The sequence below is a fragment of the Eumetopias jubatus genome, unplaced genomic scaffold (assembly GCF_037043125.1).
Source record: "Eumetopias jubatus isolate StellerSeaLion01/CBP00866 unplaced genomic scaffold, mEumJub1_p1.0 scaffold_4, whole genome shotgun sequence".
Classification (NCBI taxonomy): domain Eukaryota; kingdom Metazoa; phylum Chordata; class Mammalia; order Carnivora; family Otariidae; genus Eumetopias; species Eumetopias jubatus.
The window spans coordinates 94,762,986-94,790,403 of record NW_028274810.1 but is presented as its reverse complement, the minus strand read 5'-3'; the positions used below and the strand labels follow the sequence as shown (position 1 = coordinate 94,790,403).

The 27,418-nt window shown below is 53.7% G+C and overlaps 1 protein-coding gene and 1 pseudogene across 4 annotated transcripts in view; both read left to right on the top strand.

Moving 5' to 3' along the window:
• PADI4 (peptidyl arginine deiminase 4) overlaps nt 1-21,797 on the top strand; it is a 37,181-nt gene extending 15,384 nt beyond the window's left edge. For 2 of the 4 annotated variants that reach the window (XM_028108137.2, XM_088022589.1), the window contains 14 exons: nt 1,226-1,292; nt 2,829-2,896; nt 4,303-4,420; nt 5,840-5,962; nt 7,408-7,586; nt 7,732-7,835; nt 8,764-8,875; nt 9,935-10,042; nt 15,333-15,487; nt 16,545-16,686; nt 16,916-17,018; nt 18,528-18,595; nt 19,211-19,354; nt 19,533-21,291. In XM_028108137.2, coding sequence (XP_027963938.1) covers nt 1,226-1,292; nt 2,829-2,896; nt 4,303-4,420; nt 5,840-5,962; nt 7,408-7,586; nt 7,732-7,835; nt 8,764-8,875; nt 9,935-10,042; nt 15,333-15,487; nt 16,545-16,686; nt 16,916-17,018; nt 18,528-18,595; nt 19,211-19,354; nt 19,533-19,805 — 1,764 coding nt within the window. In that variant the 3' untranslated portion in view covers nt 19,806-21,291. The other 2 variants (XM_028108138.2, XM_028108139.2) reach the window with 2 other exon arrangements.
• Nucleotides 10,374-15,303, top strand: LOC114213122 (large ribosomal subunit protein uL6 pseudogene; annotated as a pseudogene).
• Nucleotides 21,798-27,418: the final 5,621 nt, after the last annotated feature.

The following is a 27,418-nucleotide window of genomic DNA, read 5'->3' as shown; positions in this document are numbered from 1 at the left end:
CAGTAGGACAGGCCATTCGGTCTTCCCCTTGGGACAGAGACTTCTTGCTTACTATAGGAGCACAGAGCTTGGCCATCAAAGTAGGTTGGTGAGGGTGCAATCAGGGAAAACTTCCTGGAAGAAGTGGCAAGCTGAAGCATGGTAGGAATGACCCACCTAAGAGAGGGAAAGTGGAGTGAGAACTCTACACGGGGTATGTGGCCTATGTGCACAGTCCAGATGAGGAGATGGTCAGGCATGTGTTGGGGAAACTGAGGAAGATATGTATGGCAAGGAGAGAAGGTGAAGAGGGAAGTGGAGGAGAGAGGGAACCAGTATTAGAGTTTGGCATCAGGGACCTCATTTTCTGAAGGCAACGGGAAGCCAGTGAAAACCTGTCATCCAGGGAGTTACAAGTCCACATTTGTCTTAGAAAGACCCCACTGGCTGCAGGGTCCTGAGTAGATTGGATCCAGGCAGTCGACTAGAGGCTGACGCCGTGTTCTAGATATGAGGTGATGGTGGCTGTGCTATTTCCCCGGGTCCCCACTATCTACAGGACAGACCCAGACGCCTCAGTCCATCCCCTCAGGAGTGTCTCTTCTTCTGGTGGCAGCTCTTTGGTTTTGCATTGGGGAACTCCCCTCTGCCATTTTGCTTAAAAGTGTCCATCCTGATGCTCTGCCCTCCTCTGGCCAGGGTAGGCCAGTCAGATCCACTCTTCCTGGATTTTGAACCCTAGGCAGTGGGGGGTTGGTGTTTCTTGACCTCGACCTGCCCTGAAGAGACCAGCTCCCATCCAAAGCTCCCGTTCCCCAGATCCTCAGAGGGCTCAGGCTCCAGTCTTTCCAAGGTCTGGTTCTTCAGGTCCTCTCCACCCCTTCTGCTTGCCAGAGCCAATTTCTGTGGCTTACAGCCAGTGCCATCCCTCTGATGCCCCCTCCACCACATCTCCAGCTGCTGAGCTCCTACTCCTCCCTCAAAGTATATCTCCCTGATACCACCCAGGCTGGCCCAGCCCTTCCATTTCTGGGCTCCCACAGAACTCTTGTCTAAGTATCATAGGCATTTGAGTACTTTGCTCCCCCCCCACGCCCACCAGTTGGGGTGCTTTTATAGGCTGGCCCCACTTCTTGCTCATCCCTGTCTCCTCAGCATCTCACCCTGAACTGGCACAGAGCAGGAGTCCAAATAGTATTAGTTGAATGACTAAGAGAAGACCTTCGTGGTTTCCTCTGTCCTTTAGGTTCAGATTTCATATTATGGACCCAAGACCAACCCCGTCCAAGCCCTGCTCTATGTCACCAGTGTTGGTAAGTGATGACCAGGACCTTGGGATGCCACCGCCCCTCTCCACACACACACACACACACACACACACACACACCCTTGCAAGCTGTCTCTCCCCAGGAGAAACTACACTTTGGAGCTTACTTTAGACTGAGCAGAGAAAAGGGACAATTTCTACCTAGTCATACATCTGGTGGTTCATAAATATTCCTTCCCCAGTCAGTGAACCATAAAGTAATTCAACTGGAGAGAGACAGAGGGCATTTACAGGGAGTTCAATTACATCTTAATATTTTCTCGACATAGGAAGTGGTACGTGGATTTTCCACATATGAGTCTCTATACCTTTTTGACACTTCAAATATTTATATTTATAAGAAAAGTAGATGATGACACTGTCTTATACAATAATATATAGACTGATGTTCCCGAAATGCCATGACTTACATCCCATCTTCACTGTTTTGCCATATCAATGATCTGCCTAGACTCATATTTATTTAACATTCTTTAAATAAAATAATTTTCTAACTTGACCTCATATTGAACAGTAATATTATATGATTATCATTACCATTTAAATGCATTAAATATCAGAACAGCGTGTGAAAACTTCAGGTTTCGTTTCATTAACGAATTTCATTCATTAATACACATTTATTTCATTAATGCACATTTACATAATAGGAATAATATAGCACTAATTTTATACCAGGCACTGCACTAAGACTTTACATTTAAACCCTACAACAAATCCCATGAAATTGGTACTGTTATATCCCATTTTACAGATAAGGAAACCGAGGCACAAGAGGTAGGCAGATTTGCCTAAGTTCATGAAGCTGGTTAGTGAAGGATCCGGGAATCCAGAGCACTAAACTCTATGCTGCTCTGGCACGACATGTGTTTAAAAGGTCATCCAGGTCGGTCTCCCACTGTGAGCTCACAAGGTCACTACCCATGAATGTGGGCACACGGATCTATGTCACTGGAAAGACTGTGATCACGTGTTCTGATGAGGGTGGGAAGGATTTAGAAACAAACATATGGTTTCTCAGCCTTGACATCTGGGTAGAGTAGACAAATCACTGCCATGATTTGTCCCCACTGCAGCCATAATGCACATTAGGAAGAGCCAGGTGGGGTAGGAGTAACCACGGTGTCCCCCACCCCAGGGTTACTGGAGTTGGGGCCAGAGGCCTTTGAGAGCCTGGCTAGGTGTCCTTGCAGGAGTTTTGCTCCAAGCATCCCACTGGGGTGGCCAGGAAATCTTTCTGAACCCCTGAAGGTGACCAGACGTATAGAGACTGGTCGGCATCACAGCTGTGTCAAAGCCCCCCAACCCCCTGCAAAGGAGAATGGGTGTAGTCAGAGGTTCCAGCTCTGACTGAGTTGCAGTCCAACATCTTCTTCGGGGACACGGGGGTGTCTTTGAATTTGTGTCTCCTCGGAAGGGGAGGGAGAGAAGCCATGGGGCAGACAGTCTCCTGCGGAACCACGCTGAGTGCCTTGACCTTGTACCTTCACCAACCCTCTCCTCTTACTCGGTGGGATTGCAGAAATCTCCTTGAGCACGGACATCGCCCGCACTGGCAAAGTGAAGCCCGCCGGAGCCAAGAAGGGCCAGGTGCGTTCAAGCCTCCTGACACGCCAGGTGCTCTCTACCTCTGCTGGGTTCTCATCTGGCGCCCCCTGGTGGTCATGGCACGAATGGCCGCCTGTCCCTCCAGGACGAACAAGGCAAAGGAGAAAACTAAAATCACCCTTACCATTTTGATTTGTATATTTCCCATCTCTTTTGCAAAACTAGATTTTCACTGGTTGTGAGTTTAGAGAATGTTTTGTGCAAATTATAAACCACAGAGTCATCTGGTTAATGTACAGCAGAGAAAAAATTTGCAGGCTGTTCTTAACTCTGGCGGGAAAAAAAAAAAAAAAAATCCCCCCACCCCAGGGTTTCCAGGCTGATGGGAGAGATTCCCACGGTGCTGCCCACAGGGAGCGAAGAACAGAGAAAGGGCAAACTGGCAGGGGGCAGGAGAGGGAAGGAGCCACGCGGGGGCTGGGAAATTCCGTTGCTCAGAGACAGTGGTGTGTGCAGAGGTGGGGCATGCAGGTAGTCTTAACTGGGTCTGCGGATAAACCCCAGGGTATTCCTGAAATCCCAAAGCCACCTGCACAGTTTAATGCTGGTGTGCACTTTAGGAGGATATGCCCTGTCAAAAGATGGAGATCCTTCTGTGGGGTCAGCCAAAAGTGGAGGAAGGAATTACAACTCTGGGAGTGGAATCCGTCTTTCTGTCCCACCCAGAACGCTGTCATTCCTGGGGGCCAACGCTGTCCTGCAAACAGAAGATGTCATTGCTGTTAGATCCCTACCAGGAGGGGCTGCTTAGTTTGCTTTAATCTTTGGACAGACAGCAACTGGCTGCTAAGAATAGTACCCACACTTTGGCAAATAAGTAATTAAGAGTTCACATAAGAGTAATGATTTAGATTAGAATCTTGACATAAATATTTAGCTCAGTCCGGTTTGCCAATCTGACAGTTTTTTTTAAAGCTGTTAAAATCAATTTTACTGTCGTGGCGTCCTTTTTTGAAGTGGATGAGTTGCATTTTTGGTGAATGTGTTTAGGATTTTTGTTTTTGTTTTTTTTAAGATTTTATTTATTTATTTGACAGAGAGAGACACAGCGAGAGAGGGAACACAAGCAGGGGGGAGTGGGAGAGGGAGAAGCAGGCTTCCTGCGGAGCAGGGAGCCCGATGCGGGGCTCGATCCCAGGACCCTGGGATCATGACCTGAGCCGAAGGCAGACGCTTAACGACTGAACCGCTCAGGCGCCCCTGTTTAGGATTTTTGGAGCAGGCAAACAACCCCCTCCTGGTACTAAAGAATTCACTGATGTGGGAGCGAGATGTGTAAACCACACAAGGCTATCGAGGTGCTGGGGGAAGGCGGGTATGCTTCCCCAAGAGCTGGAGGGACATACGCAGGTTTCTGAACGCGCCCCGTCTCTGCTGGGTGTCCACAGAGGACCTGGACCTGGGGCCCCCACGGGCAAGGCGCCATCCTGCTGGTGAACTGTGACAAAGATAATCCCAAATCTTCCACCATAGACTGCAGGGATGATGAGGTGCTCGACAGCAAAGGTAAGGACACCCACCCCCCAGCCTCCCTGCTGCCCAGAGAGCTAATGAAAATAGACCTTTGTCTTTTTGTAAAGCCCTTTTGTCTACGCAGCCTGAGCTTAGTAACAGCCCTCAGAGACTGGGGTTATTGGAAGCATGTTCTTGTTAGCTTATCTGTTGTATAAGAAGAATGGTCAAGGTCCTGAGAGGGTTAGTGACTCGGCCAAGGTCACACAGCAGCCAGAGAAGAGCTGGGACCAGGGCTGAATCCCCCCAATGCCTCCTCCGGGCCCCATGCTCTGGTCCATGGCCCCACCTAAATTTCTGCTCTTGGGTTAAACCTGGGACCTGAAATAATTTAAAATGAAAGCCGGACTACTGCCCCAAAGTCCTGTCAGAGCAGCCCCGAGCCCCTGCCACATGCTGGACACTGTTCTGACCACTTCAGAATTATTAACTCATTTGGTCCTTCAGTACGAGGCTTGGAAGTACGTACTGTCCTCAACCCCATTTTACAGATGGGGAAACTGAGGCAGGGGGAAGCTAAGCAATTTGCTTAAGGTCACACAGCCAGTAAGTCATGGGCTCAGGATTTGGACCCAGGCATCCCGACACCGCAGCGGGTTTGGGGGCACAAGGATGGTGGTGGGCGCAGGGTCTCTGCCGGCACCCCTCTGAGGTGTGGCTGGGATGAAAGAGGGCGCTGGGGGCGTGAGGTTGGCCAGCCACGGCAGCAGCTCTCGCCTTCCTGGGGAGTTGCTAGGACAGCAACAGTGGCTGCATTTTGAAGTTGCATGCAGTTGCCTCTGCCTGATGCCAAGGGGCAGCCTCTGTGTGGTGCGTGGCACAGAGTAATAATCAAAATAGCCAGTACCCTTCGTGGGCGTGCCCAGGACGCCATCTGCAGCAGTACGCACTTCATACATATGACCTCACTCGTCCCTCTGCGTGGGCACTACTCTTAGCTCTGTTTACTCACAAGGAAGAAGAGGCACGGAGAGCTGAAAAAACTCCCAGGCTCCCACGGATCCAGGGCTCGAACCCACTGCCTCCAATTCCCTTCACCCGGGGACTAATGCCCAGTGGGGACCACCGTCCAACTTCACTCTCCCCACGCCTTTGTTGGCCATTATTTGGGTTGGTTCATTTCCCACTCAGGCCCAGGGGAGAAACCCATCCACCCGTCATTCCACAGATAGTTGCCAAGGGCTGGGGACAGAGCAATAAACAAGACAGTCGTGGCCCCTGCTTCACTGAGCTTGCCTCCTAATCTCCTTCTCACAGGAGAGGACCAAAAACGTAATTAGCTTTAATTCCAAAATGAAAACCATTATTTAAATCCTGGCAAGAACATGACAAAAATAAAACCAGGCGACAGGGTCGGGGGGGGGGCCGGTTCTGAGGGGAGTGGTGAGAGAGGAGAGAGTCTTCTCGTTCCAGACCTGCAGGACATGTCCCTGGTGACCCTGTACACCAACACCCCCAGGGACTTCACCAAGCACCAGCTGCTCCTCCATGTGGCCAAATCGGAGATGGACAAAGTCAGGGTGTTTCAAGCCAGCCGTGAGTCACCCTCGGCCCTCACCTCGGGGTCCCCTTCCTGCCCCAGCACAGCCCCTTCGCGTCCCCCTTTGGCAAATAATTCCTGAGCACCTGTTCTGTAGCACGTTCTAAGAACCAGGGATAGAGCAGTGAGCAAGATGGACACCCTGCTGCTCCCTTCTAGAAAGAGCACGCAGACAAAATGCCAACAAACAAGAAGCTGATGTCTGGTGCTGGTGAGCACCAAGGAGGAAATAGCCTCCCTCCCAAGGACTGCTGTAACTGTGTTTGTCTCTTCCTCTCTGCCATACACACACACACACACACACACACACACACGACTCTTGTTCACAGGGATTGTTGAATCCAAGCTGACTGTGTGCGTTATGTAATAGTGTGTTCTCCAGCATCCTGCTCATCAAAGACAGCATTAACTTCTCAGCAGCTCACAAGCAAAGAACAGAACAAAGCCCCTCATGTCACTTTCCTCTTGGGGGGTTGAGAGAGACCATGTATAAAATAATTAAGTAAAACCTCTAGTGTGTCTGATGGTGCTAAATGCTGTGCAAAGGAATGTAACAGGGAAGGGGGTGTGGATGAAGGGTAGAGTCTGGGGGTGTGAGGGGAGGGGGCTGGGGAAAGCTGCCCTCATAAGGTGTCATTTGAGCAGAAGGGCGGTAGGGAACAGCCACGCAGACCCCCCAGGGGAAGGGCATTCCGGGCAGAGGGAACCTCACGTGCAAAGGCCCTGAGGTGCAATCGTGCCTGTGGGCTTGAGGAAGGCAGGCGGGGAGGCCAGTGTGGCTGGAGTGCAGGATACCAGCCTTAAGGTGGCGGATGAGGATGGAGAAGAAAGGGGAGGTCGGTATGGAATGCCTTTGGCTTCTAGTCCGAGCGACGTGGGGGAAGCCATCTGAGGGCTTTGTGCAGAGGCAAGACTTGATCTGACTTACTTCCGTTATAGATCAAAGTGATTGGACTGACAGTGATTTAGTGACAAACCAACTCTTTGTCCTTGCTGAGGCATCACCTCCTCCAGGAAGCCTTCCCTGGCCCTCCTGGGTTCTCTCCATCACAGCACTCATTACTATTGTGATTTTGACTGTCTCTGCTCCTCCTTCCTCACCCGGGAGGCTGTGTACTCCGTGGGGACCAGGACAGTGACTACCTCCCTGGTCTCCCCAGGTGTCAGTTGAGAACAGGTGCTCAGAATGAATGAATGAATGAATGAATGAATGAATGAACCATAATGTGTGTATGTTTGTGATTGGGACTGGCTCAGGCACGCCCCCATCACTCCATCCCTGGACCCCCAGCCAGGGGGCGATGTCCCACCTGACATTTTAGTTTCTTTCTCCTATGGGGGGGCTCCATTTAGCTGTGACATTTCGTCCTGAGAGTGGTGGCCCTGGGAAGATATCACAGCACTGGGTGGACGAAGACCTGAGCCTCCTTCTTTCCACTAGGGGGCAAACAGGTCTCCAGGTACAGGCCGGTCCTGGGGCCACAGCAGCCCAGTCACCGCCTGGAGCTCCCGGGTGGCCAGCACAGTGTGGACTTCTACGTGGAGGGCCTCGCTTTCCCAGACGTCAACTTCCCGGGGCTCATTTCCCTCACCGTCTCCCTGCTGGACATGTCCAGCCCGGTAGGCCAAGATGGCAGCCCAAGGGGAGACCCTAGCTACTGGGCCTTGGCCCAGCTCAAGGGTCGGGGTGCAGAGCCCAGCCGGGAAGTGGTAGGTGTCAGGCCTCGGCTGCGGTGACAGCCCTGGCCTCACCCATGCCTCACAGGAGCTCCCCGCCACCCTGCTTTTCCAAGACAGCGTGGTCTTCCGTGTGGCCCCCTGGATCATGACCCCCAACACTCAGCCCCCGGAGGAGGTGTACGTGTGCAGGTGAGGGCCCTGGGGTGCCAGGGGGTGGGGCATAGATGCACCAGGAAGGGCCCTGGGTTCTGGCCACAGGGCCTCCCCCTGAAATATCTGCTGTGTAAATGGGGAAAAATGACCCTCACTGCGACATGCCGCGGGCTTCTGGCCAGTTTGGAATAAAAAGGCAGGGAAATTCCTGTTGCTGTTGTTTTGTCCTCACTCTCCTGCCCTAATGCAGGGGGAGGGCGGCTTTCTCTCCTGAAGGCCCATAGCGTTTGCTAGACGTGGCAGATGAAAACCCTCAGTCCACGAGCCAGACTGCCAGGGCTCAGTGGGTGGCCTGTGGACCTTCCGCACCAGAAACCACTTCAAATGCATGTTTCCGGCCAACGTCAGAACTGGGGGGTCTGGGGTCTGGGGAAGGGGCCCATCTGCCTTTTAACAAGCTGCTCTGGGGAGCCTTGGCATCCACCTTGCCATCTGAGAGCACCTGTTGAGTATGCTGGGGTCTCAGGGACACCCTCCCCTCTTCTCTTGTGGTTGCTTCCAGGCAGAAGGGGTGAGGGGTGTCCTGGTGGTTGCCTGGAGGTCAGGACGGAGGCTGAAAGCCAGCGAGACCTGGGTTCAAATCCCGGTGCTGTCTCCCCAGATGGCATGACCTTGAGAGTTGACCTCCTCATTGTGGCTTCTCCCGGACGGAAGGGCAACCAGCTAGTCCCCTCATGGGTTGTTGCAAGAGTTCAGTGAGATGTTTGCTAAGAGCAGAGAGACAGGATGAGACGGGCATCTCCATCCAGGCCACGAGCATCTCCTGAGCAGCCACTTGCCCTTCCCCCACTCCGTCCAGGCCTGAGCTCTTGCTCCACCCCTAGGGACCCTGCAGGGGTCCCTGGCCAAGGCCACTGTCCACTGAATCCAGAGCACTAAGGGGCTTCTTTTCTGCTCTTTCTAGGGTGCTTGAAAACAAAGACTTCCTGAAGTCAGTGACAGCTCTGGCCAGGGAAGCCAAGTGCAAGCTGACCATCCCCTCCAAGGAACAGAGCAAGGATGACCGGTGGATGCAGGTATGTGGCCCTGTGGGGCAGGGGTGAGCCACACCGGGTGGATCTTCCTGAGGGTCAGGGGACACCGGAGGCCCCAGGCTCCTGGGGCTGGGCCTAGAGGCCTTTTGCCAGCCAGCTGTCCACCCTGTATCGCTGTTGTTTCTGTGCCAGGCTCCCTCATCATGCCATGAGCTCCCCGGGAGCAGAAACTGAGTCTCACTCAGCTCAGCGTGCAGCACCCGGCATGGGGCAGTGGCTGCCGACTGGACCTCGCGAGCCTTCTCGCCGCTCGCTTGCTTTCTCGGGGTCTTTGCCCTTCCCTGCCATTCGCCCTGCTCCCAGCACCTCTGTGCCTCTGCTCATGCTGTCCCCTCTCTCTGCTGTCCTCTCCGGTCCCATCCCCCACGCCCAGGTTCTGCTTGTACAATCCCAGCTCGAAAGCTTCCCCTCCAAAAATCTCCCATCCCTCCCCTAAATCCACAGAGAACACCCTCTCTTCCTTTCTTGAAGTCCTGTCTGTATTAAGTTGGACTGAACAGTCTAAAATTGCTGGAAGCCCCATTTCTGACCTACAAGTGTGGCCATTTCAGGGGGCTCAGACTAAGAGGGGTCACATCCGACATCACATCTGTCTATCAGGGTAGAGACAGGATTTGTCCCAGGTGCATTTCTGAGCCCTCCCGACTTCTGCTCCTTTGGCGAGGATGGGTCTGACCTGCCCCCCCTTCTCTACCAGTCCCAACACCATCAGGAGCCTCTCCTTCTTGGCCCATCACCTCCTCACACTGGGTGTTAGGTGACCAGCTCCCTGAGGACAGGTCCTGAGGCTTACTCACCGAGTCCCCAGCACCTGCAGCACCTAGCCCCAGCACTCACCAGGAGTGGGGGTGAGCCCGTTTGTGCACACACAGAATAATAAGCTCTGCTTCCTCAGAGCACCTCCTCTGGAGTCGAACACTGCACAGGAATTTGCCCTTGACCAACAGGAGGAGAGTGAATGGTCCACGCCCCCCTCCCTGCACTGGGTGTCACGACCCGGACAGCATGCCTATCAACCCTCCTTCCCCTTGCTCTGCACAGGACGAGATAGAGATCGGCTACATCCAAGCCCCGCACAAGACCCTGCCTGTGGTCTTTGACTCTCCGAGGAACAGGGGCCTGAAGGATTTCCCCATCAAATGCATGCTGGTAGGTGCAGGTGGGGCCTGCGGCTGCTGAGATACCCCCCGCCTGAGGCCTCCTTCCTCACCACCCGTGGCTGAGCACCCCGGCTCCGTAGTAGGTGCACTTCCGGTTGGGGCAGCGATCACGCAGGTGGGCTGCAGTATTTCCGTCACTACTGAGTTGAGATCTGGCTCTCCCTTTTCCCAGAGCTCTTTCCAGCAATGAGCTCAGCCTGTCCTCAGAATAACCCTGCCAAGGACATCAGATCAGGCTGCAGCATCCTTGTCCCAGTGAAGATGCTCTTGCTGCAAGGTGTGGGTGGGTCCATCTGGGATATGGGGTGGGTTTGGGGATCAGAGTGGTCATTGCCTAGATGTGACTCTGCATGTGTTTGGGGGCGGGGGTGGGGGTGACATGTTGGTGAGTCATGCTGGACTAGCCTGGCAGGTTCACGTAAACTCAGCACAGAATTATAATACTAGGAATAGTTATATTTATCGAGAGTGCAAGCTGTGTCAGACACGATGCCAAATTCTTTCCATGCACTGACTCATTTAAGTTGTCCAGCAACCTTTCATCTGGATGCTATCACCAGGCCCATTTTATAGATTAAGAAACTGAGGCTCAGAGAAGGACAGCCACTTTTCCAAGGTCACACGAAAAGAGAGGAGAAGCTGACACTGAAACCAGGCGGGTCTGGCCCGGCGAGCTCTGTGCCCAGCATGCCACCAGGCATGCACCCCGGGCGCTGGGAGCCCCTGACTCCAGGCGCTGGGGAAGTGCAGAGGAAAGAGTGTGGGGTGCGGGGTGCAAGGTTTGCTCTGATGAAAGGCTTTCCGGGGAGCACCCTGAGCCCCAGGGAAGGGGAGGCAGCCCTGCCCACACAGGAGGCTTTGAAAGGAAATCTGAGTTCAACTCAGCAACTCGTCTGAGTCTCGCTCACTCTCCTGCGCTGAGTGGTGCCAACGCAGAGATTTTGTAGGGTCCACGGTGTCTCTCTGCCCGGGATCGGGGCAATCCTGTTTTAGGACCGCCGCTGGCCTGCTGGGACGGTGGTCCCTCCCACTGTTTGCAGCCCTGCTCTGCGCAGTGGCCTGTCTCCTCTTTCCACATTCCACGCGTGACAGAGGCCAGATTCTCTGACGTCACCAGCCACATCTCCAGAGTCCTGCCAGGCCGACAGATGCCTCAGCACAGGGGTCCTCCCCTCTCCCACACCCAGCCTGGGACTAGGGGCTGCGATGTGTTCGTAGGCAAGCTTGGCTGTGGTTTTCTGACTCACATCACTCAGGAAGAGAATTGGGCTAAAAGTCAAACTTGTCACCAGACAACGTCCCCATCGGCTTTTCCAAACTCATCATCATGGGCCACTTTCCCTGTCCCTCACCCAGCTCCAACCCCGCGGGCCTCCTTCCTGTTCTTTAAATGTGCCCAACTGCTCCTCACCTCTCAGCCTTTGCACATGCTGGTCCCTCTGCCTCCAATGCTCTTCCCGCTTCACATGGCTGATGGTGTCCCAGCCTTCAGGTCTCCGCTGCAGTTCTCTCCTCAGTGAGACCATCCCTGACGCTGAAGGACACCCCACCTCAGCCCCTGGCATTCTCGGTTACAGCACCTCATTTGTTTCTTTGGGTGTGTTCTGTTATAAATCACTGATTTCTAATTTCCCTTTTGTTGTTTCCCTGCTAGACCGTCAGCACCAGGAGGGCAGGGTCTGAGGCCGTGGTGCCCATCACTGTTCACAGGTCGCTTAGCACCCAGCTTGACGCTCACTGGGTATTCTTCCCGTAAGACAATGTCAGTAAGTGTTATACCACCTTTAAGTGGAAAACCAGCGGTGCTTACCATAAATAGAAGGCAACCGTGAAGGTAAACAGAATTAAAACAAAATAATGCTATTAAAGCCAGCTCGATACGAATGAGTGCAAGAGCTGAGCCAAGGTTTGCTCTCTGGCTAGTAAAATGAGAGATCAGCAGGTTTCAAGAATGGATTTGCACACTCTGGGGCTTCGGTGCACAGAGACTAGAGGAGAGTGAACAGGGTGATGCATGTCTAAGTCTGTGCCGGAAGCTGCATCAGGTAGCACGTGGGAGCATCCCCTGCACCTCCCACTCCTGAGGGACCGCTTCTGCAAAGGGGGCACCTTCATTTGCCTTCAGAAATCCAAGCCTGCTGCCTGTGGAACTCAGCTGCTTTCATGGCAACGGCCAAGGCAGTGACTTATATGGATTTTTCTTTCATTCATCCACTATTCCTTGAGCCCGTTCTCTGTGCCCAGCCTTGCTCCAGGCACTTGGAATGCATCAGTGAGCAATGCCAAGGATCCCACCCCCACAGAGGTAACATTCTAGCCCAGAAAGATAGACGATAAACAATAAGTACAGTGGATAAATAAATTACATTGTATGTTGGAGAGTGGAATCCAGGGCTATAGGAAGAAAAAAACAGAATCAAGGAGCTCCCAGGTGCCAGAGTGGTGGGGGATTACATTACAAATTTAAATAGGATGGTCAGGGTAGGGCCTCTTGGAGAAGCGGACACTAGAGCAAAAACTCCACAAAGAGGTGAAAGAGTTGGCTGTACGGTTGTCTGGGTGAAGAGTATTCTAGGCAGAAGAAACAGTCAGTGCAAAGGCCCTGAGGCAGCAGCAAGACTGGCATGTTCAGTGAAGAGTGAGGAGCCCAGAAGGGGTGGAGCAGATCGAGCAAGAGGAAGGGTGGGATCTCTGTGCCCATCTACCGAGAATGAACACCATTCTCAGCGATCAGACTGTCAACGTTCCAGAAAATGTCATCACTCTGAAGGGATGTGCTGTTATTGCGAAGGACCCTAGGGAGCCCTGCGGAGGGACTTCAATCACATCAGTGTAGAAGTCAGTCTCCTTGGAAAGAAGAAGAGGCTCTAAGTGGACAAATGGTGGGCACTAGAACAGAGCTGGCTACCCTTCGCCCTGTGTGTACTGTCTGTAGCTGCGTACAGAACATGGTCAAGGGCGTGGCCCCGGGCTTCCGTTACAAGATGAGGTCTGCATACACTCACTTGCCCATCAATGTCATTATTCAGGAGAATGGTTCTCTTGTTGAAATCCAAAATTCCTTGGGTGAAAAATGTGTCTGCAGGGTTCGGAGGAAGCCAGGTGTTGCTGGTTCAGTATCTCAAGCGCAGAAAGATGAGTTAATTCTTGAAGGAAATGACATTGAACTTGTATCAAACTCAGCTGCTTTGATTCAGCAAGCCACAAGAGTTAAAAATAAGGCGATCGGAAAATTTGGGGAGGTGTCTATGTTTCTGAAAAAGGAACGGTTCAGCAGGCTGATGAGTAAGATTATATGTTGTCCAGCTACAGAAACAGCAAGATGCCGGATGATTTTTCAGACTTATTTGTGATATTTGAAAGATGCAATAAAAGCTGTATTGATTTGGGGGAGGGGGAAATGAAGGAAGGGTGGAAGGAGAGACTGTCAGAGAGGTGATGGGGACTGAGTGGGGGGCAGGTCCTGTGGGCCCCTGCAAGGCCATTTGTTTAAACTCTGGGAAACTGGGGATTGTTGCAGGGTCTTAAGCAGAGGAGGATTATGACCTGATGGGTGTTATAACAGGAAGGCTCTGACCCCTTGTTGAGAGTGGATGACAGGGCGCGGGGGCGGGCGGTGTGGAGGCGGGGGCAGGCACAGTCATCCGTGAGAGGCGACGGGGGTGCAGACGTGGGGAGCAGGGTTGGGTGCGGGAAGTGGCCACATTCTGGACATGCTTTGAGGGCCGAGCCAACAGGATTCCCTGACCCCTATGAGAGGGAGGGAAGCCAAAGGTGACAGCAGGCTTTGACATTTGTGAGCGGTGGCCACCACCCCCTGAGCTGGGAGGACTGTGGGAGGGACAGGGGATGAGGTGAGAGGGCTCAGCAGCTCCACTTGGGGCAAGTGTGAGCTATTTGGTGGACATCCGAGCGGGAAGTCAAGCGAGCAGTGGCTGCCCGTCTGGAGCTGGTGGGGAAGTGCAGACAGGAGATAGATATGTGGGGTTGTCGGCACGTGGTCGGTGTTCGGTGAGACTAGGTGACAGCACCAGGAGGAAGAGAATTGTAGAGAATGAAAGACTAGGGACAAGACCGAGGGGCACTCCATCCCATGCACAGGAGACGGAGGGGCGGGACCCAAGAGCCTGCAGTGTCAGGAAGGCCAAGCGCAGAGAGTGTGCGGAGGACATGGGTGTGACCAGCAAACTCGCCCAGTGCCGAAGGGCACTGCCCCTTGGGCTCAGCTGTGTGGTCATGAAGTTTCCAGGGCACAGTGGGCATAGGAGTCAGGCTGGCATGGGTGTTAGAGAGGAAGGGAGAAGAGGGATTGGGAACGACCTCCCTTTCGTAGAAAGCTAGGGCTAGTGCAGTAGACAAAATGGTGGCCCTCAAACACAGCCTTGTGCTAATCCCTGGGACCTGATGCTTTCTTGTGGCAAAAGGAGTTGGCAGATGTGATTAAGTCAGGGACCCTGAGATGGGGAGGTGCCCCTGAGTTATCTGGCGGGCTCTCTACCAACATGGTGCTCCTTGGAAGAGGGAAGACAGAGTGGGAGAAGGCATGTGATGGTGGAAACACAGGACATAGCAATGCACCTTGAAGACGAGTGAAGAGGCCACCAGCCATGGCAGCCACTAGAAGCTGAAAGACCAAGGAAATGGACTCAGAGCCTCCTGAAGGAACCAGCCCGCCCACACCCTGATGTTAGCCCCGTGAGACAGCTTTCAGACTTCTGACCTCCAGAGCCAAAGGAGAATACATGTGTGTTGTTTTAAGCCCCTACTGGATGTGTTCCAGCAGCCATAGGAAATGCATAGAGGGGATGAGACGTGTCGCCCACCCATTCTTCCCAAGAAGATCCACGCGGGGACATCACAGCCACTGGGTAAAGCCAGTTCCAGCCCAGTCAGGAAGCAACACGGTGTGGTCCTAGAGGGCTTGCTGGAGAGACAGCTCAGATCCCTCCACCAGCAGGCTGTGGGGCTGAAGAAGCCACCCACCACTCTGACCTTCATTCTTCTCTGCAGAATGAGGACAAAAATGATACTTTATAGATTCATTGTTATACCCGAGTTAAGGTTTACAAAGCAGTGGGCACCCATGACGGACTCGACAAGCCCTCGACCGTTTTCTTACCACCTGAGGCAGTCCTTCTTCCGTATCCCCCAGATCATAGCAGTGCCCGCTCTGTACCAGCTCGGACTGCTACCGAATCCTGCCTGTGGCTTGGCCCCCACCCTGTCCTCACGCAGGGGCCGTGCTCTCTAATACTTGGCCCGTGCCTCTCCCATGTCAGGGTCCAGATTTTGGCTATGTGACTCGAGGACCTGAAACAGGAGAGGTTACTACCTTCGACTCCTTTGGAAACCTGGAAGTGAGCCCCCCAGTCACGGTCAGGAGGAAGAAATACCCTCTGGGCAGGATCCTCATTGGGAGCAGCAGCTACCCCAGGTGAGGAGGGCAGGGACGGGAGGGGGAAGGAGAGACCCAGGGATGCCAAGGAAAAGCAGAGGCCGCAATGGAAGCCTTCCCTACTTGCTCCCAACCCAAGGGCCTCAATAAACTTTAGGGGCTTGGACAGGAATCAAGTGCAGAGTGATGAATATAGCTTAGGAGCCCGGTAGACCCAAGCTCAAATTCCAGCTCAGCCACTTACATCCTTTTCCATCAGTGAATATTTACCGAGTACCTACTGTGTGCCAGCCACTGTGCAGGTGCTGGGAAGAAAGGCAGCCATGAGTGTGACAGACAAGGCCTTGCCACTATCCTAGTGGGGGAGACACAAAGGTAAACAAATAAAATACTTTCAAATAGCAAAGAAAACAAAAAAGAGAGGGGCAGAGGAGGAATGGGAATGTTAGGGTGACTAAGGAGGGCCTCACTGAGAAGATAGCTCTTGAGCTAAGGCCCGATGACAATAAGGACATGGCTGTGGGGAGATCTGGGATAGAGGGTTCCTGGCCGATGAAAGAGCATGTGCAAAGGCCCTGTGGCAGAACTGAACTGGGTGTGTTCAAGAAGGCCAGAGTGGCTGGAATAGACTGAATGAGAGAGAGCAAAGGGCTAGATCATAAAGACCCTTAGAGACCAAGGGGCAAGGAGAAAACTGAAGCCCATAGAGGTGAAGGAATGTCCCAAGACTACACTAACAAGGGATTACCCACTCAGGTTGGACCAGCTCTCCATATCGCTGTGGATAATATGGGCAAACCCCATATTTACCCACAACACCAGCATCTGGGCTGAGTCAATGGGCAGTGCTTTCTGAGGCTAAGCTCTGGTCTTATTCACTGTACTGACTTGGTGCCTCAATTTCCCCCCCAAAAAAACTGGAATGGCAAATCATAAATTCCTCCAATGTTTAAGGATAGAATAAAGGTATCCAGGCTTCTGAATCCCTTCCGTAGCTGAAGGAGAACCTCGACCCCTTTGCCAAGCCTCCATTCCCTTAGAGGCCCCCCTGTTGCCCCTTGCTCCCTGTAACACTCCCTTTATCTTGTGTTGGCAGTGCTGAGAGCCAGGAGATGCACCAGGCCGTGCAGGACTTCCTCAGTGCCCAACAGGTGCAGGCCCCAGTGAAGCTCTACTCTGACTGGCTGTTAGTGGGTCACGTGGATGAGTTCCTGAGCTTCGTCCCAGCACACAAGAAGGTGCACTCTGGGGTGGGGGGGCTACCCAAAGGAGGCCACACGCCTGCTCCCTGGGCTCCCAAGCATTGCTCAGCACTCTGCTTGGGAGGCCCGGCCTTATATGCCTGACCAGCTTTCCTTCAACCCCAGGAGAGGGCACAAAGGAGATTGGCCAACCTGGGTCCACGCCCACATTTCTGGGAGCCCCAGGGGCAAAGCTGACCTCTGACCCCAGTGTTTCTGCCTCTAGGGCTTCAGGCTGCTCCTGGCCAGCCCCAGGTCCTGCTACAGATTGTTCGAAGAGCAGCTAAAGGAGGGCCATGGGGAGGCTGTGCTATTTGAAGGCATTAAGAGTAAGTTGGTCCTGTCTTGTTCTTCCATCCAGGGTCCTTTCTCTGCCTTCACGTAGTCTCCTATGACTGGATGGGGGTATTCGGGCAACAGCTACCTTCTGAGTAGCTAGTGTGCACCAGGCATTGTGCTGAGCACCAGGGATGCTGTGTGAACGGGGCAGAGTAGCTCCCCGCTGTCAGTGTCAGGGCTCACGGTCCTAGGGAAGTGAGTCAAGTACACAACAACGGCACAGGGGCTTTGGGGATATTTGGGAGGAGTCCAAGGGAGGCTTCCTGGAGGAGGCAAAGACCAAGCAGGAGCATGAGGAATGAGCAGGAGTTTGCCCAATGGGGCAGTGGGTTGAGAGGAAGAGTGATATCTCAGACAGAGGGAACAGTGAGTGCAAAGGCGCAGAGATAGGAGAAAGCGAAATGTGTTTGAGGACCTGAAGAAAGTTCAGTCTGGCTCAAATGCTGAAAGAGAGAGAGAAAGAAAGAAAGAAAGAAAGAAAGAAAGAAAGAAAGAAAGAAAGAAAGGAAGGAAGGAAGGAAGGAAGGAAGGAAGGAAGGAAGGAAGGAAGAAGGAAGGAAGGAAGGAAGGAAGGAAGGAAGGAAGGAAGGAGGAGAGAGAGAGAGAGAAAGAGAGAGAGAGAGAAAGAAAGAAAGAAAGAAAGAAAGAAAGAAAGAAGAAAGAAAGAAAGAAAGAAAGAAAGGAAGGAAGGAAGGAAAGAAGGAAGAAGGAAGGAAGGAAGGGAGGAAGGAAGAAAGAAAGAAAGAAAGAAAGAAAGAAAGGAAGGAAGGAAGGAAGGAAGGAAGAGAGAGAGAGAAAGAGAGAGAGAGAAAGAAAGAAAGAAAGAAAGAAAGAAAGAAAGAAAGAAAGAAAGAAGAAAGAAAGAAAGAAAGAAAGGAAGGAAGGAAGGAAGGAAAGAAGGAAGAAGGAAGGAAGGAAGGAAAGAAGGAAGAAGGAAGGAAGGAAGGAAGGAAGAAAGAAAGAAAGAAAGAAAGAAAGAAAGAAAGAAAGAAAGAAAGGAAGGAAGGAAAGAAGGAAGAAGGAAGGAAGGAAGGAAGGAAGGAAGGAAGGAAGGAAGGAAGGAAGAAAGAAAGAAAGAAAGAAAGAAAGAAAGAAAGAAAGAAAGAAAGAAAGAAAGAAAAAAGAAAGAAAGTAAGTTCCGTCTGGCTGGAGCACAGAAGGAAATCCTAAAGTCTGCAGACATGTGCTGGGTCAGAGGTTGGTAAATCTCCATGGCTGAGAATTTTTATCTAATATCATCAGGCAACAGTTAGACCTCTGTTTGCCTTTGGAGATAATTTAAGGGAGTGAGAGAAACACTTTTAACGAGAACTTACACTGATGAAATATTTTATTAAAGGCACCTGCCTCCTAGATGCTCACAACGAACCTATGAGCTAGAAATTATAACTGCGCCCATTTTCTAGATGGGAAAACTGAGTCCTCACTGTGCCTACTGGGAAGAGGGAAATCGACCTCTGAATTCATCTGCGTTCTTTTTTCTTTTCTCTCCATGACAGAAAAAAAACAGAAAATAGAGGATATTCTGTCAGACAAGAAACTGAGAGAACATAATTCATACGTGGAGGTACTAGCCGGGTGCCCGGCAGGTGCCACAGCCCGGGCAGACGGAACCACCCACCCCACCGCCTTCCCTTCCCTTGGAGGCTCAAGGCAGAGCCTCCCACCGGCTGCGTGTCGGCTTGGTGGCGAATGGCTTTGGGATTTGGGTAAATGTGTGTGGGACAGACAGACAGACTTCAGTCACCACTGCGGGAACACACGCGAGTGATGCGTGGAAAAGAGAGGAAGGAAGTCGAGAAAGCTGGAGCCACAGCAAGACAGGTGAAACTCTCAGAGACAGAGGGACCGGCAGGAGAGAGGCCAAGTGCTAGAGAGTGGCCAGAAAGACAGGGACACACAGGCCGAAGCCAGAGGCAGAGGGACTGAGCTGAGCCCAGCGAGGGAAGGAGGGAAGAAAAAGAGGTGCCCTTCACTGCCTTCCTGACCCTGTCCCTGGTCCTTCCCTTGGCCAGGCCTCAGCCCCAGACCGCCCTCCCCCACTGTGGTCCCCACTCCCTCCTCGCGGCGGCCCTGCCGTGCCCCGTCACCCCCGCCCCGGCCCTCCACCCCCTTATTGTCCCCCCCACCCCTGCCTGAGTTGGCCCAGCCATGCCCACCGCCCCCCACCTCCCCCCGCCAGAAATGCATCAACTGGAACCGGGAGGTGCTGAAGCGGGAGCTGGGCCTGACCGAGCGGGACATCATCGACATCCCCCAGCTCTTCAAGCTCCGGGAGGAGGAAGTCAGCAGGGTCCTCAAGGCCGAAGCCTATTTTCCAAACATGGTGAGGAGGTGGTCTTTGGGATCGGCCCGCCTTTGCAAATGGCCTTAAGTCCGGGACCCTGGGCGCAGATCCGGGGGCCTTGGCTGTCTGCTTGGGGTCCGCGTGGCTCACAGGGCGGCTCTGGGCATCTCACAACCGCCCTGGGAACCCGAGACTCTCACCCGCTCCCACTTCACAGATGAGGCACAGAGAGGTCAGGTCTCTGGCGCAAGAGCACACAGCTGGTAAAATGGGATTTCGAGCTGGGGCTCGCAGCCGGGGGTCTGGCTGCAGAGCCCATGCCCTCACCACGTGGCACTGCCCCCCGAGGGCTTCCCTGTGTGGGGCGCTGCGGGTGTGCGGTGGACGGAACAAGCAGCTAACACCGGCTCTCAGGTCGCGTTTGGAAGGGATCGAGGTGGGGCACCATTTCAGACGGGGGTGGTCCGGGAAGACTTCTCTGCGGGCGTGAGGCTAGCACTGCCCAGGCTGGGTAGCTTTTCTCCTCTGAAGGGTGGACTTGAGGGGGATCCTGCCTTTGTCGAGAACTTTTAACCGTGACCGCCCCCCTCCCCGCCAAGCACCATCTCAGAGCCACCTATGGTATTTTTACCATCCCTGTGCCCTGACTGAGCCTGCATCTGTTCCGTGAGCATGACGTCTAATCGTCACAGCAACGGAAACCCATCTGGGCTCATTTTGCCGATGAGGCTCAGAGAGGTGAAGGGCCAGGCAGAAAACTCAGCCAGTTCTGCTGGGGCCCCTCAGCCGCCCTCTCCTGCTGGGGTTGGAGGTCACATTCAGGGAGGAGCCCGGAGCCCCTGGCACAGAAGACGCCAGACTGGTTTCCCCAGGTCACTGGGGTTCCAAGATGGTGCCTCAAAGCCAGTGGTTTGGGTTTGTTCTGTTTTGGGCATCAAGGCGCCGCAGAAGATTTTATTTAGAAGAAGAGGTTCTGTGGTTAAAACAAGGTAGGAGGGGCACCTTGACTAAAATTCCTTGGCCCCAAGCGTTTTGTTTCTCCACGTCAGCCCAGCCGGGTTTCCTAGGCAGGAAAGAAGGCTGATGCCGGCGGCCAGGGGATGAGGCATCACGAGCGAAGTCATCAGCTCCACTCTGTGCCTTGGCTGCTGGAGGCTCTGGAAGGAGTCTGAGCATGAGCTATGACTCACCCCAGGAGCCCGCAGTGGGAGGCGGGGGCGTGGGCGTGGAACGGGCAGAGAAATTCAGGGTGCAAGACACTCAGCAGGGGCTGTGTCTGGACCATAACAGAGAATGAGAGGCCCTTCCCTGACTCCTGAGCCCTGCACCTGTTCTGTGAGCATGACGTCTAATCGTCACAGCAACGGAAACCCGTTTGGGCTCATTTTGCTGATGAGGCTCAGAGAGGTGGAGTGACTTGCCTAAGGTCAAACAGCTATTGAGTAGCAGCGCTGGGATTCAAACCCATGTTGGCCTAAAGCCAGAATCATCCTCCTTTCACCTCCCAGTATAAGAGAGAGAACAGTCATTTCCATAAATAATACACGGAGAGTGCTACCAAGAAGGTAATCATTTATTCATCCAGTCACTGGATATTTACTAAGCGCCTGCTATGGGCCAGGCCCCGGGCTCGCAGCTGTTGGGGGAGCAGACAGGAGGAGCACTAACTATCAGAGTCCGGGGACTCATGGGTGGCTTTGCAGAGGGGGTGCCACCTGAACTCAGCCTTGAGTAATAGAGAATTTGCCAGAAGGTGGCAGATGGGAAGGAGAGAACATGGGCCCTGGAGTCTGACAGACTTGGGTCTGAGGCCCAGACCAGCAGGGTGGCCGGAAGTAGCCCGCTTTACCTTTCTGGGCCTCTGTTTCCCCGTCTGTGAAGGGGGGCTGCTATTTTGGAAGGTCAGAAGGAAAAGTGGACCCGTGGGCAGTGAGGCAGGCTGCACGCCGTTGGCTCTGAGCTGGGACCCCGCTTCTTTGCAGGTGAACATGCTGGTGCTGGGGAAGCACCTGGGCATCCCCAAGCCCTTCGGACCCATCATCAATGGCCAATGCTGCCTGGAGGAGAAGGTGCGGTCCCTGCTGGAGCCGCTGGGCCTCCACTGCACCTTCATCGACGACTTCACCCCGTACCACATGCTGCATGGGGAGGTGCACTGTGGCACCAACGTGCGCCGGCAGCCCTTCTCCTTCAAGTGGTGGAACATGGTGCCCTGAGCCCGTCCCCCGCCCTCCCCACCCCATGTCCTTTCCCTTTGGAAGCTCCTGGCCAGAGGCTCTGGTCCCCTGCAGTGTGGCACAGCAAGAGCTCTGGGGAACAGGTCCTCTCCCTGGGCGTGGCCACCTTCCCGGCAGTGTCTTGCTCCCCTCCGCCGTGCCCTGGAGCCCTGGGCACCCCCTCTGAAGATCCCAAGGTAGTCCTGGCCTTGCAAACTCGTTTCTGCTGTGAGATGCTGCAATAAAGTTTGATAATCTCTTTGTAAGGGAGGTCAAGCTCTCATTGCTATTTGTGCATTCACTCATTGTCATGGTCAGGCTGAATGCCGCAAACTCGAAGTTGAAGGTCAGTGCTACTCTGTGTGGCTTTTTCTCCCAGGTCTATACTTTGTGAAGTCTTCTGTGATCTGAGCCCAGCTGATTCTAAGCGCCCATGGAGGCTTTGGTGGGGCGGCAGGGGGTGGGGGGAAGGCTGAGCTCCGCGGTTGCGGCACATCCCTCCTCTAAGCTGCATTGAAGTCAGTTCCCCAGCAGCCAGCCAGGTGAACATCCCGAGGCATACGGATGCCCGTCTGATGACTCGCTGTCATGTGTATGTGTGACAGACACACCTCCGCTGTGTGTTTCCTGATAAAGAAAATTATAGGAAGCACACTGGATGCCGAGCACATCGGCAGGAAGAGCGCCAGGGACAGTCATGTCAGCCTCAGACTTCTCGGGAGACCCCAAAGGGATGTGTACGATGTTCCGAGGGCAAAGGTGGGGCCAGGAATTGCATTCCTGTTCATGCTATCCTTTGAGAAAAAGGTAGTAGGGCGCCTGGGTGGCTCAGATGGTTAAGCATCTGCCTTCGGCTCAGGTCATGGTCCCAGGGTCCTGGGATCGAGTCCCGCGTTGGACTCCCTGCTCCTTGGGAGCCTGCTTCTCCCTCTGCCCGCCCCCTCTCTCTCTCTGTCTTTAATGAGTGAATAAATAAAATCTTAAAAAAAAAAGAGAGAGAAAAAGGTAGTAGATGGCCAGTGCTAGAACCCGAGGGGGCATGAGCGTGAGGGTTTGACTGTTGTGTGAGACCCAGACGCCAGAGAATTCTCTGTGTCCCTCGCATTTGTCGTTCCCATTCTAAGACCGTGAAGGGGCTTGTTTGTTGCTGTCCCCAGGTGCCAGGTGTGGCACACAGCAGGAGCCGGGGCGGGGGGGGGGGGGGGGGGGGGCGTGGCTGTTGTGGAATGAAGTCACTAGTCTCCCTCTGTGTCCTTCGTGTACGTTTCCTTTCATGGCCCTGACATAGGGATTTAGGTTCCTCTGTAGAAAATAAAACCTGATGCCTCCAGATTTTGAAAACGAAGGCCAGATCTTGGCTCCATAGGGCCTGCGATGCTCACTAAACACCCAGAGATGCTGTTTTCAGGTGGTTACGGAGAATAGACGATGGTGGAAAAGGTGGACATCCAAAGCCCCTACCCTCACACCACAGAAAAAAGGATCCAAAAAACCTAGGTCAAACCGTGCTTCTCCGAAGAGAGTCAGCTGCTTCCCCTCCAAAACTGCTGGGGCAAAGGATGCACGAGTGGGTTTTGTGGACCAGAAAGGGGACAGTGCACAGCGGGGCATTGGTGTGAGGTTGTGCCCAAACCTGACCACAGGGCAGCCTGGAGCAGCTACCTGCCTCAGCAGACAAAAGCCAAAGGTTTTGCCAGATTGTGGGAGCTGCAGAAGGACCGAGGGACAAGCTGGTGACTGGAGCAGCCTTGGCATCAAGACAGACCCAGGGGAGCCTCCCCCAGTCACTCATGGGGGGCGGGAGCCTCTGCGAAGGACCAGGGAAGCCCAAGTGAGAGAAAGCACCCACCGTAAGTCCGGCCAGCTCTGCACAGCACAGAGCCATCCTAGGACAGTGCCTGGGGATCGAGAACTTTCCTGCTGCCTCCCCTCCCCTCCCCTCCCCTGCGGTCACAGGTTACTTGCCTGAGGCTGCCGTATGTAACATGTTACCACAAACTGGGTGTCTTTTTTTTTTAATATTTTATTTATTTATTTGACAGAGAGAGAGAGCGAGGGAGGGAACACAAGCAGGGGGAGTGGGAGAGGGAGAAGCAGGCTTCCCGCGGAGCAGGGAGCCCGATGCGGGGCTCGATCCCCAGACCCTGGGACCATGACCCGAGCCGAAGACAGACACCTAAAGACTGAGCCACCCAGGTGCCCCACAAACAGGGTGTCTTAAAACAACCAAAATGTATTCTCTCCGTTCTGGAGGCCAGAAGTCCAAAATCAGTTTCAGGGGGGCTGCAATCAAGGGGTGGGCGGGGCTGTGTCCCCTCCGGCGGCTCTGAGAGGAGTCCGTTCCTCATCTCTTCCAGCTCCTGGTGGCCACCGGCATGCCTCCAGGACCCGCTGTGGTCACCTTGCCTTCTTTTCTGTGTGTGGCGAATCTCTCTCTGCTTCTCTTATAAAGACACTCATCACTGCTTTTAGGGTCCACTCAGAAAAGCCGGGATAATCTCCCCATCTCAAAGAGTCATGGTCACCTGTGTAAAGACTTCCTGTGTGAGATGACACAGGTTCCAGGATTGGGATCTGACACCTTTGGGGGGCCGTTAGTACACCTCCCACGGTTAAGAACCACTCTGTCCAGCTGTGGCACACAGAAGAGGCAGAGAGAATCCCTGCACCTCTTTTCCACAGCTTGAAGCATTGCACATGCATTAAACCTTAGTGGGAAAGGGACAAGAGTTAACTTTTTAAAAACTGAGATATAGGGGCACCTGGGTGGCGCAGTCGGTCGAGTGCCAACTCTAAAGTTTTGGCTCAGGTTGTGGTGTCGGGGTCGTGAGGTCCGGCCCTGCGTCAGGCTCAGTGCGGAGTCTGCTTGGGATTCTCTCTCCCTCTACCCCTCCCCCTGCTCTCTTTTTAAAATAAATAATCTTTAAAAAAATTTTTTTTAAAGATTTTATTTATTTATTTGTCTGAGAGACAGAGCACAAGCAGGGGGAGAAGCAGACTCCCCACTGAGCAGGGAGCCCAACGTGGGGCTCGATCCCAGGACCCTGGGATCAGACCTGAGCCAAAGGCAGTCGCTTAACCGACTGAGCCACCCAGGCGTCCCATAAAATAAATAATCTTTAAATAAATCTTTAAATCAATCCATCAGTAAAGACTGAGATATAATGGACACATAACACTGTATAAGGTTAAGGTGCGCAGTGTTGAGTTGATACACTTGAATACGGCAATGTGATAGCATGCCACCTTATTAATATTTCTTTTGTGTGGGCGGGCAGATACAGTTTTATAAAACCAAGTTGGAGGTTTTCTTTTGTGTGGAGTTTGACTTTTGAACCTCTGAGTTGAAATTGTCTGGTAACTGTTTCATGTCTGTTTCATAACTGTTTCCAGAAACAGATTTGGAGGGGGAGAGGTGCCCGCAGGTGGGGGGGCGGGACCCGGAGGCGGTGGACAGGGAACCACATTGGGGAGGGAGTGTGGTGGTGGAGGCAGCGGGAGACAGTGTGCAGGGATGTGGGAGCTACAAAGGTTTTGGGTAACCCACGGGATGCCCTGGTGCTGGGATAGGCCCTTGGAGTTGTCCTGTATTAAGACAAGCGACCTGCCCTTTGTCCACCCCCCCAACACTGGAGGAAACTGCCCCCAAGGAAGGGACACAGCCGTGGGAACTGGCAGTGTGGACAGTTCCAGGAGAGGGGCCGGCAGCAGCTGGGGGATAAGTGCCTGTGTCCTGAAGGGAGCCAGGTGGCGTACCATAGCATCCCTCACCGTGACCTCAACTGACCATGGGACCTGGTTACCTGAATGATGAGGGAAATTTCCTGAGGAGCTGAGGGGGACAGTCTACACTGAGCAAGCATGCAGAGAGCTGTGGGAGTCGAGGAAAACTTGCCTCACGGTCACAGAGCCCTTGGTTTGGTTGGAGAGCCCGATGGAAGCCCACTGGGGTATCTTTTTGAGGGGTATGGGGTTCATGTAGTCATTTGCACCCCAAGAATTTATTGAGCACCTACTATGTCCAGGACTCTTTTGTGGGTGCTGGGGATTCAGTGGTGAACAGGAAGCCCCCTGGAGAGGGAGCAAGACCCACTCTAGATCCCTCCAAGTCCCTTCCATGCCCAGAGGGCTCTCCATCCTCCAGGTTGAGAGTGCTCCTCCCCCACAGCGCTCAGAACCCTGCACAAGGCAGGGCTGTCTGAGGTCAGGGGGGACAGAGGTCCCAGACGGTTTGGCTCCAGAAGCCAGAGCCCAACCCTCAGCAGCCCCTCCCCAGTCCGACCATCCCCTCCCTCCAGCCCACCACTGGCGGTGTGGGTGGGAGTACACACGGGCTGAGCGCCTCCTGCCTGCTTAATATTTGCCACTTTCAGCCCAAACAGAAGGGGCTTTCGGGTCTTCCTGGCCAACCCGCTGTGTCCAAGAGCCCCCTAAGTAAAGCCACCCCTGACAGTTATGTTGCATGCTTAACTCTTCCAAGGAGGGATATTTCTACTTTTAGTCCTGAATTTAACAAGCCTGGCTGACCGAGCGGAGTTCACTCAGGACCCAACTTACGTACCCTGTGCTGTTACACACTGGTTACACATCGCCGCTGTTGTGTGTCAGGGCCAAAGACTGAAAACAAATGTGTCTACCTATCACGGTGCCGCTCTGCTGGGAGGACCGTGCGGCCATCAAAAAGGATAAGGATGCTTTTCACAAGCTGCCAGGACGCACTTGTCTCCAAGTTGCACTAGGAAATGCAAACAGCAAGATATGGATACTATGTAGCATATGCCGCCACTTACATAAAGATAAGAAGGAGGGGAGGATATGCATACATGCTTGCTTGGTCGTGCATTGCGTTTATATGGAAAGACACAGAAGAAACGGATACCACTGACCGCCTCCAGAAGGAACTGGGTGGGTGAGAAACAGAGCAAGCAGGAGGGACACTGTCGCAAGCCCCTTTTGAACTTGGAACCATGTGAACGTGGTACCTGTTCAAGAATAACCATAAACCCTCACTTTAAACCATAACATGAACACTGCTTTAAAATTAGCTGGCGAGTCCCCTGGGCTGGAGCTGTTCTCATTTCTTTGCCCAGTGAGCTCAGGGACGATGGGAAGCAGCTGGCGAACTGGGCTCAGCAGGGGCTCCTCGGTTCATTCATTCCACCAACACTTGCCATGCCCCCTCTGGGAGCTGATGCCACCACTGTGGACAAGGAGTGTCCCCCAGTCACCTGAGGATGGGACTCAGGTTCCTGGACCACACCCCAGACCTGCCAGGCCCAGGAGTCTATAATGGTAACAAGCCTCCTGATCCTTTTTGCAACCACCACCCATTGAGGACCACTGGTCCAGCACTTTGCCCGGCTCAGCTCAGCAATTTTCTAGAAGCACTGAGGCCCCAGTGCCCGGCAATGCTGCCACACGCTGCCCTCCTGACCACCACCCCACATACGCCCTGCGGATATGTGCTCCTGACAGCACCTTCCAGCCGAGTCCATCCTACAGTGTCATGACCAGGTTGCCCAGCGCCCCCGGCACCAGCTCCCCAGAGTCTTTCTTGCTCCCAGCTGAAGGCCAGAGACCTAAGCAGCCAGCCTCAGATGCCCTGGATCTGCGGGAACTAGCTGCCTGATAGATTAGTGACCACGGGGCTCGGGCCCCACCTGCTCCTCCGCACCACCCCCTTACCCCCACCCCAGCAAGTCTCAGTGGAGAAAATCAGCCACACCTGGACAGCTGCTGAAGCCTCCTTAACAAGGGGGTGGGGCTGGGGAGGCCCTGAGCCCGTAAGAGGGGAGGGCGCAGGTGAGCCCTGGCGTTATTTGAGGTTGCTGTGCTGAGTCAGGGTCGTTGCGCGGGTCTGAAGGTAGTCAGCTCGGAGGGCCGAGCT